At 35.9% G+C, this 14,679-nt stretch overlaps 1 protein-coding gene across 1 annotated transcript in view; it reads right to left on the bottom strand.

Annotated features, from left to right (window-relative positions):
- Positions 1–581: 581 nt before the first annotated feature.
- Positions 582–14,679, bottom strand: part of negr1 (neuronal growth regulator 1) — a 231,929-nt gene continuing 217,831 nt past the window's right edge. Inside the window, exon 7 of the mRNA XM_056460143.1 lies at positions 582–1,015. Coding sequence (XP_056316118.1) covers positions 915–1,015 — 101 coding nt within the window. The 3' untranslated portion in view covers positions 582–914. The remainder of the gene's footprint in view (positions 1,016–14,679) is intronic.

The raw sequence follows: 14,679 nt of genomic DNA, 5'->3' as shown, positions 1-14,679 counted from the left end.
AAATATTTCCCTATTCTTTTGTATTCCACAATATAACCTAAGACTCTCGTTTAAAGACCTCCAGGGCAAAAGGAACGGCTCTGTGACTCCGCTTTGTTATTTTATAACCTTTTACCCACTGCATCAGTCACAAATTACGTTACAGAATGTCAATTTGCCTCATAGTTTTACATATCCAAAGTACAACCTAGGATTGTACAAGCAATTAAATCAGCCTAGAAAGGCGTACCATCTTCCTCTGCATAATTGGAGTCTATAGCCTAGAGTTCCAAACCATTGAGGTATGGCTGTAGATTTGGTCCAAAAAAAATGAATAATCATTTCTTTTTTTTACTGTAGCGCATTAAACTAAAGCTGCTCTTCAATTGTTCGCTTCGCCTTTGACTGTATTACGTCTGATATCAATTTCAATATCTCTCCCTTTGTGAAATCTTAAACAGTGTATCTTGGTTCAATGGATTTAAATGAGCTCAGCCAAAAAAGCATGTTATTCAAACCCCTTTCCCGCTTTATAAGTACGTGAATGATGTACCAGCATGGAGAGCAAGGTGGCACACTAGGGCGTCTCTTCTTTTCCACTAACAAAGACACTAATGTCACAGCCCTCCCTTTCCCAAAGTGTGATTTCAGTTAATTTGAGAGCGTTCGAAAGGGGGACAATGTGTGCTGATTCACAAAAATAAAAAGGAAATAAGAGAAGAACGGAAAACAAACCCCCTAAAACCGCATGTATTTACATGATGACAAACACCACAGAAGAAAATTACCATCCCAACATAAGCAATGCTGATTAAAATCCCTCGCCGCTTTCCAAACACACTGTACCAGATTGGATCCAGCCATCAGCAATGTCAAAGGATCTGTAAATGCTCAAAAGGGTTCTTTACAGTCATTGTGTATGGCCGTCCCCAGGGCTAGTAAACGCTGACGAGAGAAGAGAGAGCCAGGATCAGGTACCGGCAGGCCAGCAGGACTTCAGCGCCTCCTGTACTTCCATACGGAGCGGTGTTGGGTGCTGTAAACAACAGAGCAGAGACACACGCTGATTAGCAGATTCGCTCTCTCTCCTGGCAGACAGTCATAGTCTCAGTCAAGCAGTACCTCCTATCTTTTCGTGCAAGCGGAGCTCACGCTGCCTGCCTTCACACTCTCAAATCAAGACTCGGATGCCTGAAGGAGTCCTTCAATAAGACGCCTTGTTTTAAAAACATGCTGGGTAGTTTCAAATAAGAGGGTACAACTGTTTGTCCCAAAGACGTAATGATTGTACAGCTTTCTCTGCCGTGTCTTTACCTCCTGGTGCATGGAACTCCTGAGGTCTGTTTTATCTATCATGACAATAAGTGTTTTGTATTGCGCAATGTACTCAAAAACTCAATGCTTCTACAGTAGGTTGTTTGGGGTGGGTGGCAAGTAGTTGCTATGCAGTATGATATTTAATAAAACTGATTAATTCGGTAACGTTCATGGTGGCAAATCACAATATAGTTAAAAAGAAGAACCATATGGCAAATGCAGTACATAAAATTGATTATTTGTAATTGTCAAATAAACATTTCGGTAACACTTTACAATGAGCCTGTATTAGTTAATGTTCATTAAAGTCCACATGAACCGGAAGCTGCGACCATTTTTATTCATGTTGTGACGCAGTACCTAAGAGAAATGGAATATAAAAAGATAAAACAGTGGGCGTGGCTTGTTTTTTCTACTGCAAGCTGATTGGATGTAGTAAAGTAGGAATTTCATTCAGAAAGATCGGGAAAAGGGTTTGGGGAGAGTATTTACAACCTAACAGACTCATTTTCCGTACTATTTCTGTTTGTTGCCAGTAGGAGGGGCATGGTTACGTATGTTAGCCATGTCCAATACATCAAAATCACGAAATCTGAAGCTGTGTCCAAAATCGTATACTTCCATATTATATAGCATGCTAAAAACAGTGGGCGTGGCTTGATTTTTCTACTGCGAGCTGACTGAATGTAGTAAAGTAGGCATTTCATTCAGAAAGATCGGGAAAAGGGTTTGGGGAGAGTTTTTACACCCTAACAGACACCTCCTCCTCACTATTTCTGTTTGTGGTCAGTAGGAGGGGCGTGATTAAGTATGTTAGCCATGCCCAATACATAAAATCACGTAATCTGAAGCTGCATCTGAAATTGCATACTTCCATACTATATAGTGAGCTAAAACAATATGCGAGCTGAGTAGTATGTCCGAATTCATAGATTTTGAAAAACAGTACGTGAGAAGTATCCTACCCTACTACTTCCGGCGCGATTCTGAAGTGTGCATCGGACGGATGCTATACTATCCCATGGTGCATTGCGAGAGAATTCTTGAATGGGAGTGAAGCGACGCAACTGACGTGGGTAGGTAACATAATGATGACAAAATGGCAGATGTAGTAAGTCCAAGTTCCATTCATACTGCTTACATTCATACTGTATAGAACGTACTATTCTAACAGCTGAGTAGTATTTAAATTTAAATGCAGAACCTACTGAGTAGGCAGTTTTGGACACAGCCTGAGAAAACAGGAAGTGCATTTTCAGATTTTAATTTTAGATTACTAGGGTAAACTTTTTTTTTCTTAATGACTTGCACAGATGAATTGTTCACCATAAAACTGTCAATCTGAGCTAACAAAATCATATGGTTAGTTCTGATTTCATTTGTACTTTAATGTATTTACTATTAACACAGACAATACATTTAACAATACATTTATTACAGTATTTATTCATCTTTGTTAAAGTAAGTTAATAAAAAAACAGTTGTTCATTGTTACAGTAGCTCATATTGACTCACAGTGCAATTTACAAGCAGGAGTTTGCATTTATTGCATTAGTAAATGTTGAACTATGATTAATAAATGCTGTACAAGTATTGTTCATATTTGGTTAATGTTAGAAAACACATTAACTAATGAAACCTTATTGTAAAACGTGCCCATATATATGTTTGATAGAGGATGTCTACTTAACAGTAGTATTCAAGAAAGACACGATACAGAAAGGGTCTTTACTGGATGAATTTAGCTTAGTCTAATTATTATTAAAGCTACTGAAGTGATTTAGTAGAGCGGTAAGGGATTTTCTCTTCTTTTTTTTTTGGCTGCTGATTGATTAAAACTCGATACAGAGGGCACCAGGAACACTAGGCCATGATCTACTGTATATAATACCAATGAGGATATTCAGCAAGATGGCAATTTCGCCATCATTTTGTGTGTACTGTATGTAAAAAGTGAAGCTTTTGTAACACCGAAGAAAGATTAATTTATTTTGTCATTCCTGCAAAACGAGTCACTATTTTTTAGGTATAGTTCACCCAAAAATGAAAATGACCATCATTTACTCTGCCTATAATGTGGTTTTAAACCTTTATGAGTATCTTTCTACTGTTAAACACAAAAGAAGATATTTTAAAGAGTGCTGGTTGCTGAGACTGATTGACTTCCACAGTAGGAAGGAATATTGCAATGGAAGTCAATGGGTCCCAGCAACAAGCTTTTTCCAAAATCTTCTTTTGTACTCAACACAAGAAAGAAACTCAAAAAGGTGAGTATTTTTTTGGGTGAACTTATCCTTTAAGCAGTCCTGCACTGCACATGTACAATGCTCAACATATACAAGTACACCCCTCACAAATCTCTCATTTATATAAATATTTTCTATAGGAAGCTTTACAGTATTATATTTGTGCATATACATTAGATTGGCCAAGAACACAAATCTGGAGATAACCAAACAAAATAACTTATAATAATGGTCTAAAAACTAATGTACACAAATGTATATGTTGGGGAAAAACATTAAATAAAAAATGTAAAAAGATTGCATGAATTGAAATCTATTATCTTTCTATTTCTAAAGTGTTCGGTGACTAAATTATTATTTTAATAAATATATCCATTTAATAAATCTGCTTTGTTCAAATGCACCAAACTATATGACCAATATTCACTGAAATATGTATATAAATATTCATATACTCAATTATGCTGAGCACTTATGTACAGTGGGTGACACTTCAAAATGACCATTAACGCAGCGTGTGGTGCCGCAGCGGTATTAAGGGATTAAGAACACGTTTTTAGGTGTAACAGCAGCTTGCGGCTATGCCGCCAGGGGGCACAAAAGGACAGAATGCGAATAAACAGAAACATATAGTGAATGTAAATACCCTGCTACTTGTAAATGAAGATGAAATAATGAAATAAAGGATTATAATTCCTTCATTAATCATCAAAACAACAAGCTTTATAATCATTGCAAACTTGTTAAATGCAATGAAGATTCATTTTGGAAATAAAAACTAAAGAAATAAAAGTACAAACATACATGCATACATACACAAATATACATTGACCTCCGTCGACTACGTCGAATAGTTGGGACTGCTGAGTGAATCATTGGTACAACCCTCCCTACTCTCCAAGAACTGTACTTATCCAGAGTGAGCAGAAGGGCTGCCAAAATCACTCTAGAACACTCACACCCAGCACACTGCCTCTTTTACTTTTACCTTATGGTCGACGCTACAGAGCACTGCGCACCAGAACAGCCCGACACAAAAACAGCTTCTACCCTCAGGCAATCCATCTTATAAACACTTGATGATAATAATTGTGGAACCAACATCACTACTTGCTATACACTTTTATACACATACAGTATACACTTATTTAACAACACACTTTACATGCCAATTTGCACATAACAGCTGCACATATAACGTTGTATATAGTAATATACCTGTACATACACTTATCAATTTGTATATTTGCATTCACTACTTACTTCTATTTTTAAAATATATATTTATTATCTGTTTTTGTCCTGTCGCTGTAATTCTGTTGCACTGTAGAAGCTCTGTCACAAAAACAAATTCCTTGTATGTGTGAACATACAGTACCTGGCAACAAAGCTCTTTCTGATTCTGAAATAAATAAATAAATAAATAAATAAATACATAAATAAAGGGTAACACTTTATATTGATTGTCCATTTGAGTATTAGTAGACTGTCTGCTTAATATCTGTTGATACTGCTCCTTCAACAGACTGATTATACAGTAAGAAACTTTGCAAGTACATGTCAACTTACCCTAACCCCAATTTAACAGTCTACTTATAATCTAATGAGAATTAGTTGTAGATGCAATGTAGATGCAATGTAACTTAAATTCAACAAGCGGACCATTAAAATAAGGTTTGAACAAATAAAGCAGTGTCTAAATATAGCGAGATGTATAGTGTTTGTTCTTTTAATGTGATAGGACTAAGTCAGTCAATAAAAAAGCTTTTTTTTTACAGTTTTCATTTACTGTATGTATGCTGTACGCTGTCAACATAACTAGCTAGAGATAAAAGCAAACCGTATCAATAGTGACCAGTTTCTAGTACTGGTATATCATGCAACACTATACTGTAGCTTACCGCATACTGTTCCAAGAACTTATAATGATTCTTAGCATGGCTGTTCTGCTATGGGTGTTTGCCAGGCTACTGCTATGCCTTTGCTATGGTACTTTGAAAGATTCTTAGCATGTTGCTTTGTGGTAGAGCGCTCTGGTTGGTTGCCGGGACGTTGCCATCTTGTTGCTAAGAGTGGTTCTTTGTATGTTACCATGAGGTGGTCAATTATTAAAAAACAGGATTATTTATGTCTGCAGCATGCAGGCACAAGGCAAAGTTTAATCTCCAAGTATGAGTAGTAATAGGGATTCTTGCCTTAGCATTGATAAGCCCATGCTGACGCTAGCTATGCTCATATTTTCACAGCGAGCACAGATCTCAGTGGCAGAAAGCCTTCAGGTCTGTCCCCGAAGCAAAACAACTTGAGTGTAGTACTCAGGAGAGGCGCTTCTGAACAGGTGTGAGAGTGTGCAGGCATTCATCTTCATGAGAGTTTTTGTTTCCCAGCTCTGGTAATGACAGACACTGGCCTACCTAAGGAGATTAGTATATTACACAAACACACACACACACATTCTGGAGATTATTATGTGTCCTGGAGGTAGATGTACTGATTTTTAGTAATAAAATAAACATGCATTATAATGTTTAATGTGCGCACTTCAGAACACTGTCAATAATTATTTATCATCCAAACTTTTAGAGTTTCTTTCAACAATGTTCATCATTAAAAGATATTTATTTTCAAGCATAACTACTTCACATTGTTTATTTACTATGGTGGCTTAGGAAAGCCAACATACTGTTATACTACATAAACTTCTTCTTCCTCCGTCTTCTTCTTAAGACTATTTTAAGAATGCATCTCCTCCTAGACCGTTCATACTACAACCACCAAACTAACGACAAACCTCCAAACTTTACTGAATAAGGTTGCTATATCTTTTCCAACTGATCTGACTTACAGTTTTCTGAAAACTGACCCAGAAAATCTGGAAAAGTCCTATTGAGTTAACATTGGACCAAACTTTGGGACCTCATAACTTTGTGCCAGACTGTCATACAGACTTAAGTTGGGGCTCATTTAACTCAGACTACAAATCTGCCAATCACTGATGACTAGGGCCAGACGAAATCTGCGGACGTTTTTTGCTATTTCTGCGGAGAATTATGTTAAAATTTGGCTGCATTATTTTGGGAGTATCATAACTAAAACCTTAATATATGAAATACAAAATATTATCTTTTTAACTTTCATTTAATGCTTAAAATGCAAATCCAATTAGATTCACTTCATTTGGTAAACAAAGCAAGTCTCTCATATAATATATCTACTAAAAGACTGAAAATATTACTGTACAAACTGCATCGTACATAAATCAGATGAACATTTTCACATTAGTTAATAATGTTACTGTATTTAATTCAAACACTGAATAAATATATAGATTTACACACATTTACTCAAGTAAATAAACAATTAATGATGGGCTAAAAATCTGCGGAAATCTGCTGAAAATCTGCGAAATTCAGCACGCGCAGATTCCGTGTCGGCCTACTGATGACCTTTTAACTTACTAGCCCCACCCAACCTAGCAAAACCTTAGTAACCTCCTAGAACACCCTAGCAACACCTTAGTAACCACTCAGAACACCCTAGCAATGTCTTAGCAACCACCTAGAACACTCTAGCAAACACCTAACAATGCCTTAGCAACTACTCAGAACACCCTAGCTACCGTATAGCAATGACTTAGCAACCGCTATATATTTATACATACTGCATATATTGGTCAACATTAAAAAAAAGTGTTTTAGGGTTCCCATTTAACTGAAACATTTAATTTCAATTAGCTTTTTTGTAGCTCAGCAATTAAACAAACAAACAAAATATTACGTATTAGAAATTATGATCTCTGTTTAAGGGATTTACCCCAACCTTCCCCATTATTAGTCCATCTCTTCTCTGATTGGTTGGCGGGCCAAATCTAAGGTTACCATGGGCCAACTTTGGCCTGCGGGTCCTAGTTTGGGCATCTCTAATCTAGTCATTACATAAGAAATTTTCGCAATAAAATCAGACCATGGTTTGATTGTTTGGGGTTTAGCTCTGTTATTTCTGCTGTAGAAGGTTCTAACAGCGCAATATTTTTTAGTTCTATAAGCCCATTTTGGAAGCTGGGAATGCAGGTTCATGCCAAATTTTAAATATAACATTCTTGGCTGCAGTATGAAATATCATATGTTGGAAAATGTTTAAGTTAAGATCATAATCATCATTCAATAAACAAATATTGGGGTTTTTAGGAATAAACGTATCACAAAGTTCTGAGATAGTTTGAAAGAAAAAACTGCCCAAAATGTACTGATAAAAGGAGATTCAAAACACACATATAAACATATTATACAGTATATATATACAATTGAAGTCAGAATTATTAGCCCCCTTTTATTTATTTTTTATTTTTTAAATATTTCCTAAATTATGTTTAACAGAGCAAGGAACTTTTCACAGTATGTCTGGAAATATTTTTCCTTCTGGAGAAAGTCTTATTTGTTTTATTTCGGCTAGAATAAAAGCAGTTTTTAACTGTTTAAAAACCATTTTAAGGTCAAAATTATTAGCCCCTTTAAGCAATTTTATTTTCGATGGTCTTCAGAACAAACCATCGTTATACAATAACTTGCCTAATTACCCTAAACTGCCTAGTTTACCTAATTAACCTAGTTTAGCCTTTAAATGTCACTTCAAGCTGTATAGAAGTGTCTTAAAAAATATCTAGTCAAATATTATTTACTGTCATCATGGCAAAGATAAAATAAATCAGTTATTTTAAATGAGTTATTAAAACTATTACGTTTAGAAATGTGTTGAAAAAATCTCGCAGTTAAAAAATTGGGGGAAAAAATAAACAGGGGGCTAATAATTCAGGGGGGCTAATAATTCTGACTTCAACTGTAAGTCCCCACAGAATTTAAATTACACAATGTACAAAAAGGGGTAGGTACCAACTTTATTCGCTGTAGCACATATAGAGTTGTGGAATGCATGCCTTTTTGATAATTTTTCAATATTGTCATGATTTATCATGATAATTATTGCAACAACTTTGACATTGCCATCCACCTGATTTTCGTTACACCAGCACATTCTCTGATGCTTCTGTTTGTGTGGGTAATTTACAGATACATGTGATGACAGTATCTAATGGAGTCATTATGATATGGATTCATCTGTTTTCCCACATTGGAAACCGCAATAAGACTGAATCACAGCATCAAATAGCACATCTGACAGTAATAAGTATGTTTGTGCATAGAAGGTTGATAAAATAATTGCTTTGTGACAAGTCCCGAATTGCGAAAATGGGAGCTCAAAGCTCAGATGAAAAGCCGCGCATCCATTTTCCCTTCCATTCCAGCTTTTACGGCTTTAAATTACCAGCATTGCTTAAAAATCTCCATACCAAAAAATTACAGCCACCTGCAATGAGACGGGCCCGGAATATCAGAAATGGGTGCGCTAGATAGAAAATGATGCAAATTGTGATGATGTGCGTGAGGCCGGGGAGGAAACGAGGAGAGAAAACTGCCCTGTACACTGCGGCTTCATTCTGCCTCCATCCAAAGCACCGGATAATGACACAGTTTTTGCTAGGCAGCCGGTAACCATGGAAACAGCTCACATCCTGCATTGGCCCCTTTGCCAGAGCCACGGAGTGTGCACAGCGCTACCAATGCAACACAATCATTCGGGCTATAGGCACCTGCTGCAGGATCTAACTATTTGTCAAAAAACAAACAATGCCATATGGCCTGTGAAAAGTAAAAGGACAAAACGCTTGGTCCCCACTGTATATTTCTTCCTGGCGCCCCGTCGGACTAACAGCTACTGTAACGTCAGAGATGATTCAGGGTCGTGCCAGAAACATCCTATCATCTGCCACTGGAAGCAATTAAGGAAAGCACCAATATTACCTGCCTGGCTGCGTTGCACTGTTTAATATCCCACTGCGTCTAAATCAGTCTGTTGTTGTGACGGTGCAGGTTGTTACTGCACTTGCCATTTTAATTAACTCAAGCCCTCCCCATCCAGACAGTGGCTGCCTTGTGATTACTCTGCTTTGGGTCCAAAGTGTGCAAATACAGTGAGAAAAGAGGTTATTGAAGAGTCCCACAGACGGATGAGGGAAGTCGGTGCAGGTATTAAGAGTGCGGTGACATTTTGCGCTGAAAAACAAATCGTCGGATTAACCGACGGCATATCTTGAGATGCAAGAGCATCAATTTCCTCATTAAGTTCGGATCAGGGAGTAATCAGTCATGCGCGTCTAAATCATGGTTATGCACTCTATCTAAAGCACACAAACGCCTTCCCTTCGTATGATTATGAAGAGTACACGTATTATAATTCTGCATAATGACTGCCGAGAAACGGCTTAAGGCCATGGACAGACGTTTCCGCATAGCTTTATATTTATATATAAGACTAGACTCCAATTAAAGCAAATGAGAGCTCTCTCTCAGTCCTCCATTATGCATTTGTTTTGGTTGATTTAGTTAACAGCTTAAGTTTTTAGGCATAATGTTGTTGGTGTGACAGCGCAGAATAAAAAGAGGGGTTGCTAACCTATAATCAGCAGCTAGTTCGAGGCCCACCATTCCTTTTAACTGGCACAAGACCTGTCGTTAAGCTGCTTAATGAATTTCATTCAGAGCTCTCGCTTCTTTGTGCTGCTTTTATGCTATGATAAAACAAGTCGCAGTTATAAGAGCATTTCCACAGTTTTATTGTTATTATATTGCTGTAAAATAAATAGTTTTGGTTTCTGAATTTGAATTTGAATAAAACAAAAACAAAAAAACATACAAACAAAAAGGAACTAGTGGATACATTTAAACAAAGTAAGATTCGGTAAGATTACATACATTTCTATATATATATATATATATATATATATATATATATATATATATATATATATATATATATATATATATAAAAGTCAGTTTAAGTCAGAATTATAAGCCCCCCTGAATTATTAGACTTCTCGTTTATTTTTCCCAGAGAGAAGAGAGAAGATTTTTTCCACACATTTCTAAACATAATAGTTTTAATAACTCATTTCTAATAACTGATTTATTTTAACTTTGCCATGATGACAGTAAATAATATTTTACTAGATATTTTCCAAGACACTATTCAGCTTAAAGTGACATTTAAAGCCTAAACTAGGTTAATTATTTTAACTGGGCAAGTTAGGGTAATTAGGCAAGTCATTGTTTGTTCTGGAGACAATAAAAAAAAAAAAAATAGCTTAAAGGGGCTAATAATTTTGACCTTAAAATATTTATTAAAAACTACAAGAATAAAAACGTTTCCAGAAGAAAAAAATATTACCAGACATACTGTGAAAATGTCCTTGCTCTGATAAACATCATTTGGGAAAAATGTAATAAAGAAAAAAACATTCGGGGCTAATAATTCTGACTTGACTTCAACGGTATATGTATATATATGTATGTATGTATATATATATATATATATATATATATATATATATATATATATATATATATATATATATATATATATATGTATATTATATGTTCAACATGATCAATGGAAAATCAAAACATTATTGGTATTTACACCAATGAGAGGTTAATCTGCAATAATAATATACTGCAAGTTTCTGAACTCAAAAGTAGCCCCCAGTCAGAATTATATTGTTCTCTTTCAGCCAGTGACAATGGTCACTAAAAGTAAAATTGAGAATGAAAAAGGTTTTTACAAATAGTGAACATGTTCTGGTGCAAAAGCACTTTTAAAAGTCCTTACAGACAAACAGATTTATTAGACATGCTGAAAGAGCACATGATTTTCTAAAATGCCAATGTTAAACTGTCTAGACTTTCAGTAAGGTCGACTTCCTGTTATTCTGATTTAAATTCCACCTAAAAGCAAAGTTCAGCCAAAAATAAAAGTTTACTCATCGTTACTCACCTTCAACTGGTAATGTTTGACTTCCATACTATTTTCTCCAATGAAAGTCAATGCCTAACACTTTCCAACATGCTTTAAAAAATACTTCTTTATGTTGAAGTGGATGGTGAGTAAATGATGACTGGATTTTTCATTTCAAATTCCAATAAAATACAAACTTACAAAGTGAACTCAAAGCAGTTCTTAAATTGAGTATTTTGCGCAACCCTGATGGCCCTTAGCATCATCAATATTAGTTCAATATCAAAAAAACTGATATTTAATATCTGTAAAGTCAACTGTTTTGATTCGTACTGTTTGGCAATCATCCCTGCCTATAAGACACAACATACAGCACTGAAGACAAAGCATCAGTTTACATAATGAAATGAAAGCAATCATCTGAATGGCGGTTATATGAGGGTGGCCGTATCTCCAGGTAATCTGCACAGACGACGGCTGGCTGCAGTTCTTCTCCCCAGAGGCTAGTCTTCTCTGGCTTCGAGAGAAGGGTTCAATGTCCTTGACCATCAATCAGTGGCCTATTGTTCCCTCTACTGCCTCCAGAGAAAGCCTCGCCACGCGGGCCTAAGCTTCTGCCGAGTCCTTGGCAAACTGGCGTAAATCCCACATCTCCAATCTTGGATTTGACAAATATTCCCTTTAAGTCCTCCTTCAGTGTTTCTGCTCTCCATATGATAAACTACCTAATTCCCTGCCTCATAATAGAACAAACATGAAAAACGTTTTGTTTTCCTCTGCTTGCTGTCGCACAAACACTGAACCCACTGGCATCGTTGTTACGTGGAGTGTACTTGGAAGTTATGAAATTTACCTTGGAGTGCTTTGCACATCAAAAATCCGCAATGAAATGGCATCAGAAAGATGCATTTAGCACAATTAAAGAGATAGTTCAACCAAAAATTAAAACTTTGTCATCATTTGCTCATCCAAACAAAACAAAACCTGTTTGAACTTCTTTCTTCTGTTGAACACAAAGATATACTGAAAAACACTGATAAAAAAACTAACTTCCTTAGTATTTTTCCCCTACTATTCAATCAATAGATGCTTTTTCTCAACATTTAAGAAAAAATATCTCGTTTTATGTTCAACAAAAGACAGAAATTAAATTAATTCATGGGAGCCAATGGTGAGGAAATTTTTGGGCAAACTATACCTTTGGGCTGCGTGTGCATTGGAGTGTTTTTGTGCTGCAGAAACACAAGCGCTTTTCAAAAAGCTGTACAAAAACGCTAATCTCTGAGCATTTTTGCAGCGCAGCGTGGGTTTTTTTTCAGTTGGTTGCCCTTGCACCAAGTTATGACGTTAGTGATAGTTGTGTGGTGTAGTCCCGCCCCATCCTCCACTGTCATTTGATGGCTAGATCAAAAGTGACACTGAGGGGTGCTGCAATTTTCAACTTTACATTTTTTGCCTGAAAAAATGGTCACACTTTATTTTGATAGTCCGTTTGCTGAATTTAAGTTACATTGCAACTAATTCTCATTAGATTATAAGTAGACTGTTAGGTTGGGGTTAGGGGTAGAGTTAGTGTAACCTGACATGTACTAGCAAAGTTTCTTATAGTCAGTTAAATGTCTGTTGAATGTCTGTATCAACAGATATTAAGCAGACAGTCTACTAATACTCAAATGGACCATCAAAATAAAGTTTTACCGAAAAAACTATGAAGGCTCAGTATTTCCTGTACTATTGACTCAGTGAGGTACTATTGACTCAGTGCTTCGCTACGCTGCAGGCTCAAAAAACGCGGCTCTACCATTGACAACAACAGAAAACAAACTCAGCTCGAGAAGAAAAGAAAAAAACGTTCCAGTGGACACAAAGCCTTAGAGCTCATTCATACCGTATGAGTCTTTGCTTCTAAAAATGCGAGACATGGTGCACAGGTATGGGTTTAGGAAAAGGGCAGCGCAGTGCGAGGTCCACGTGACGCAATATTACGAAAGTGATGCAATGATGACAATAACAGATGAAATAGGAAAACAATATGTTATGATAAGCACTTGAAGATGCATCATATAACTATTCTGGGCAAATATTTTTAATATAATCTGGAGTGTCTCCTCCGCCATGATGTAACGCTAAATAAACAGTCGTCATGCCAACTATTAAAAGAAGCTCACAACAGTTGCCCCACCTCCGAGCCCTTCTTATTGGTCTAAAGCTTTTGGAACTGACTGTGATGAGCAGTGCTGCGTGCGAAAGTTATAGATCGTTCAACTTGACATGGCATCCGAAATACATGGCGCTCATTTGCGAGATGCTTCAAAAGACACAAGACACGAGTTTAATGGTCAAACACGACCATCAAGCATGTTTACATTGAAAAACAATAGAAAAATAGTTCATTGGAGAGGAAAAATGCATTCTGTGTGAACGGCACCTTAAGAAGCACAGAACAAGTACAGCCTGGTTCAAGTCCTTCTTGCGCAACTAAATGTAATAATACATACTGTTTTACAATTAATATCAATATTTTTTTATCTTATTGGATTCTAAAAGCACTCATAAGTAGGTCCACACGGAATCTAGATGCGCAGAATTCCGCAGATTTTTAGCCCACCATTGATTCTGTTTATTTACTTTTGTAAATGTGTGTAAATTTAGATTTATTCAGTTTTTTAATTAATTTCAGTAATATTATTGACTAATATGAAAATATTTATATGATTTATTTACAATATAGTTTGTAAAGTAATATTTTCTGTTGTTTAGCAGATATATTATAGAAGAGACTTGCTTTGTTTACCAAATAAAGTGGATCTAATTGGATTTGCATTGTTAACATTAAATACAAGTTAAAAAGGTATTACTTTTTATTTCATATATTAAGGTTTTAGTTATGAAACTCCCAAAATCATTCTGCATATATCTGCAGATTTTAAACAAAATTCTGCGCAGAAACAGCAAAAAATGTCAGCAGATTCCATCTGGCCCTACTCATAATATATGTAACAACTATGGTAAAATAACAAAAGCACCTACAAATTTCACATTTTTCTTGTTTGATTAAAGTGTTAATATTAGTTTTATTATATTTGTCAACAACCTTTTTAAATTACAAATATATTGGCATTTAGAACATTTTATTTAACTATATTGAGTCCTCTGAAGTTACAATGTCGCTAATATCTAAACATCTGAAAACGCATCATCCTTTAAGTTCTAAATGAATTCTTAATTTTATTTTAAATAAAGAGGAAATGCCATCAGTAGTTTGCTAAACAAATCAAAAAATTACTTA

The sequence above is a fragment of the Danio aesculapii genome, chromosome 6, assembly GCF_903798145.1.
Source record: "Danio aesculapii chromosome 6, fDanAes4.1, whole genome shotgun sequence".
Lineage (NCBI taxonomy): Eukaryota > Metazoa > Chordata > Actinopteri > Cypriniformes > Danionidae > Danio > Danio aesculapii.
The sequence above is the reverse complement of the archived record's forward strand: the minus strand, read 5'-3'. Positions and strand labels throughout refer to the sequence as shown.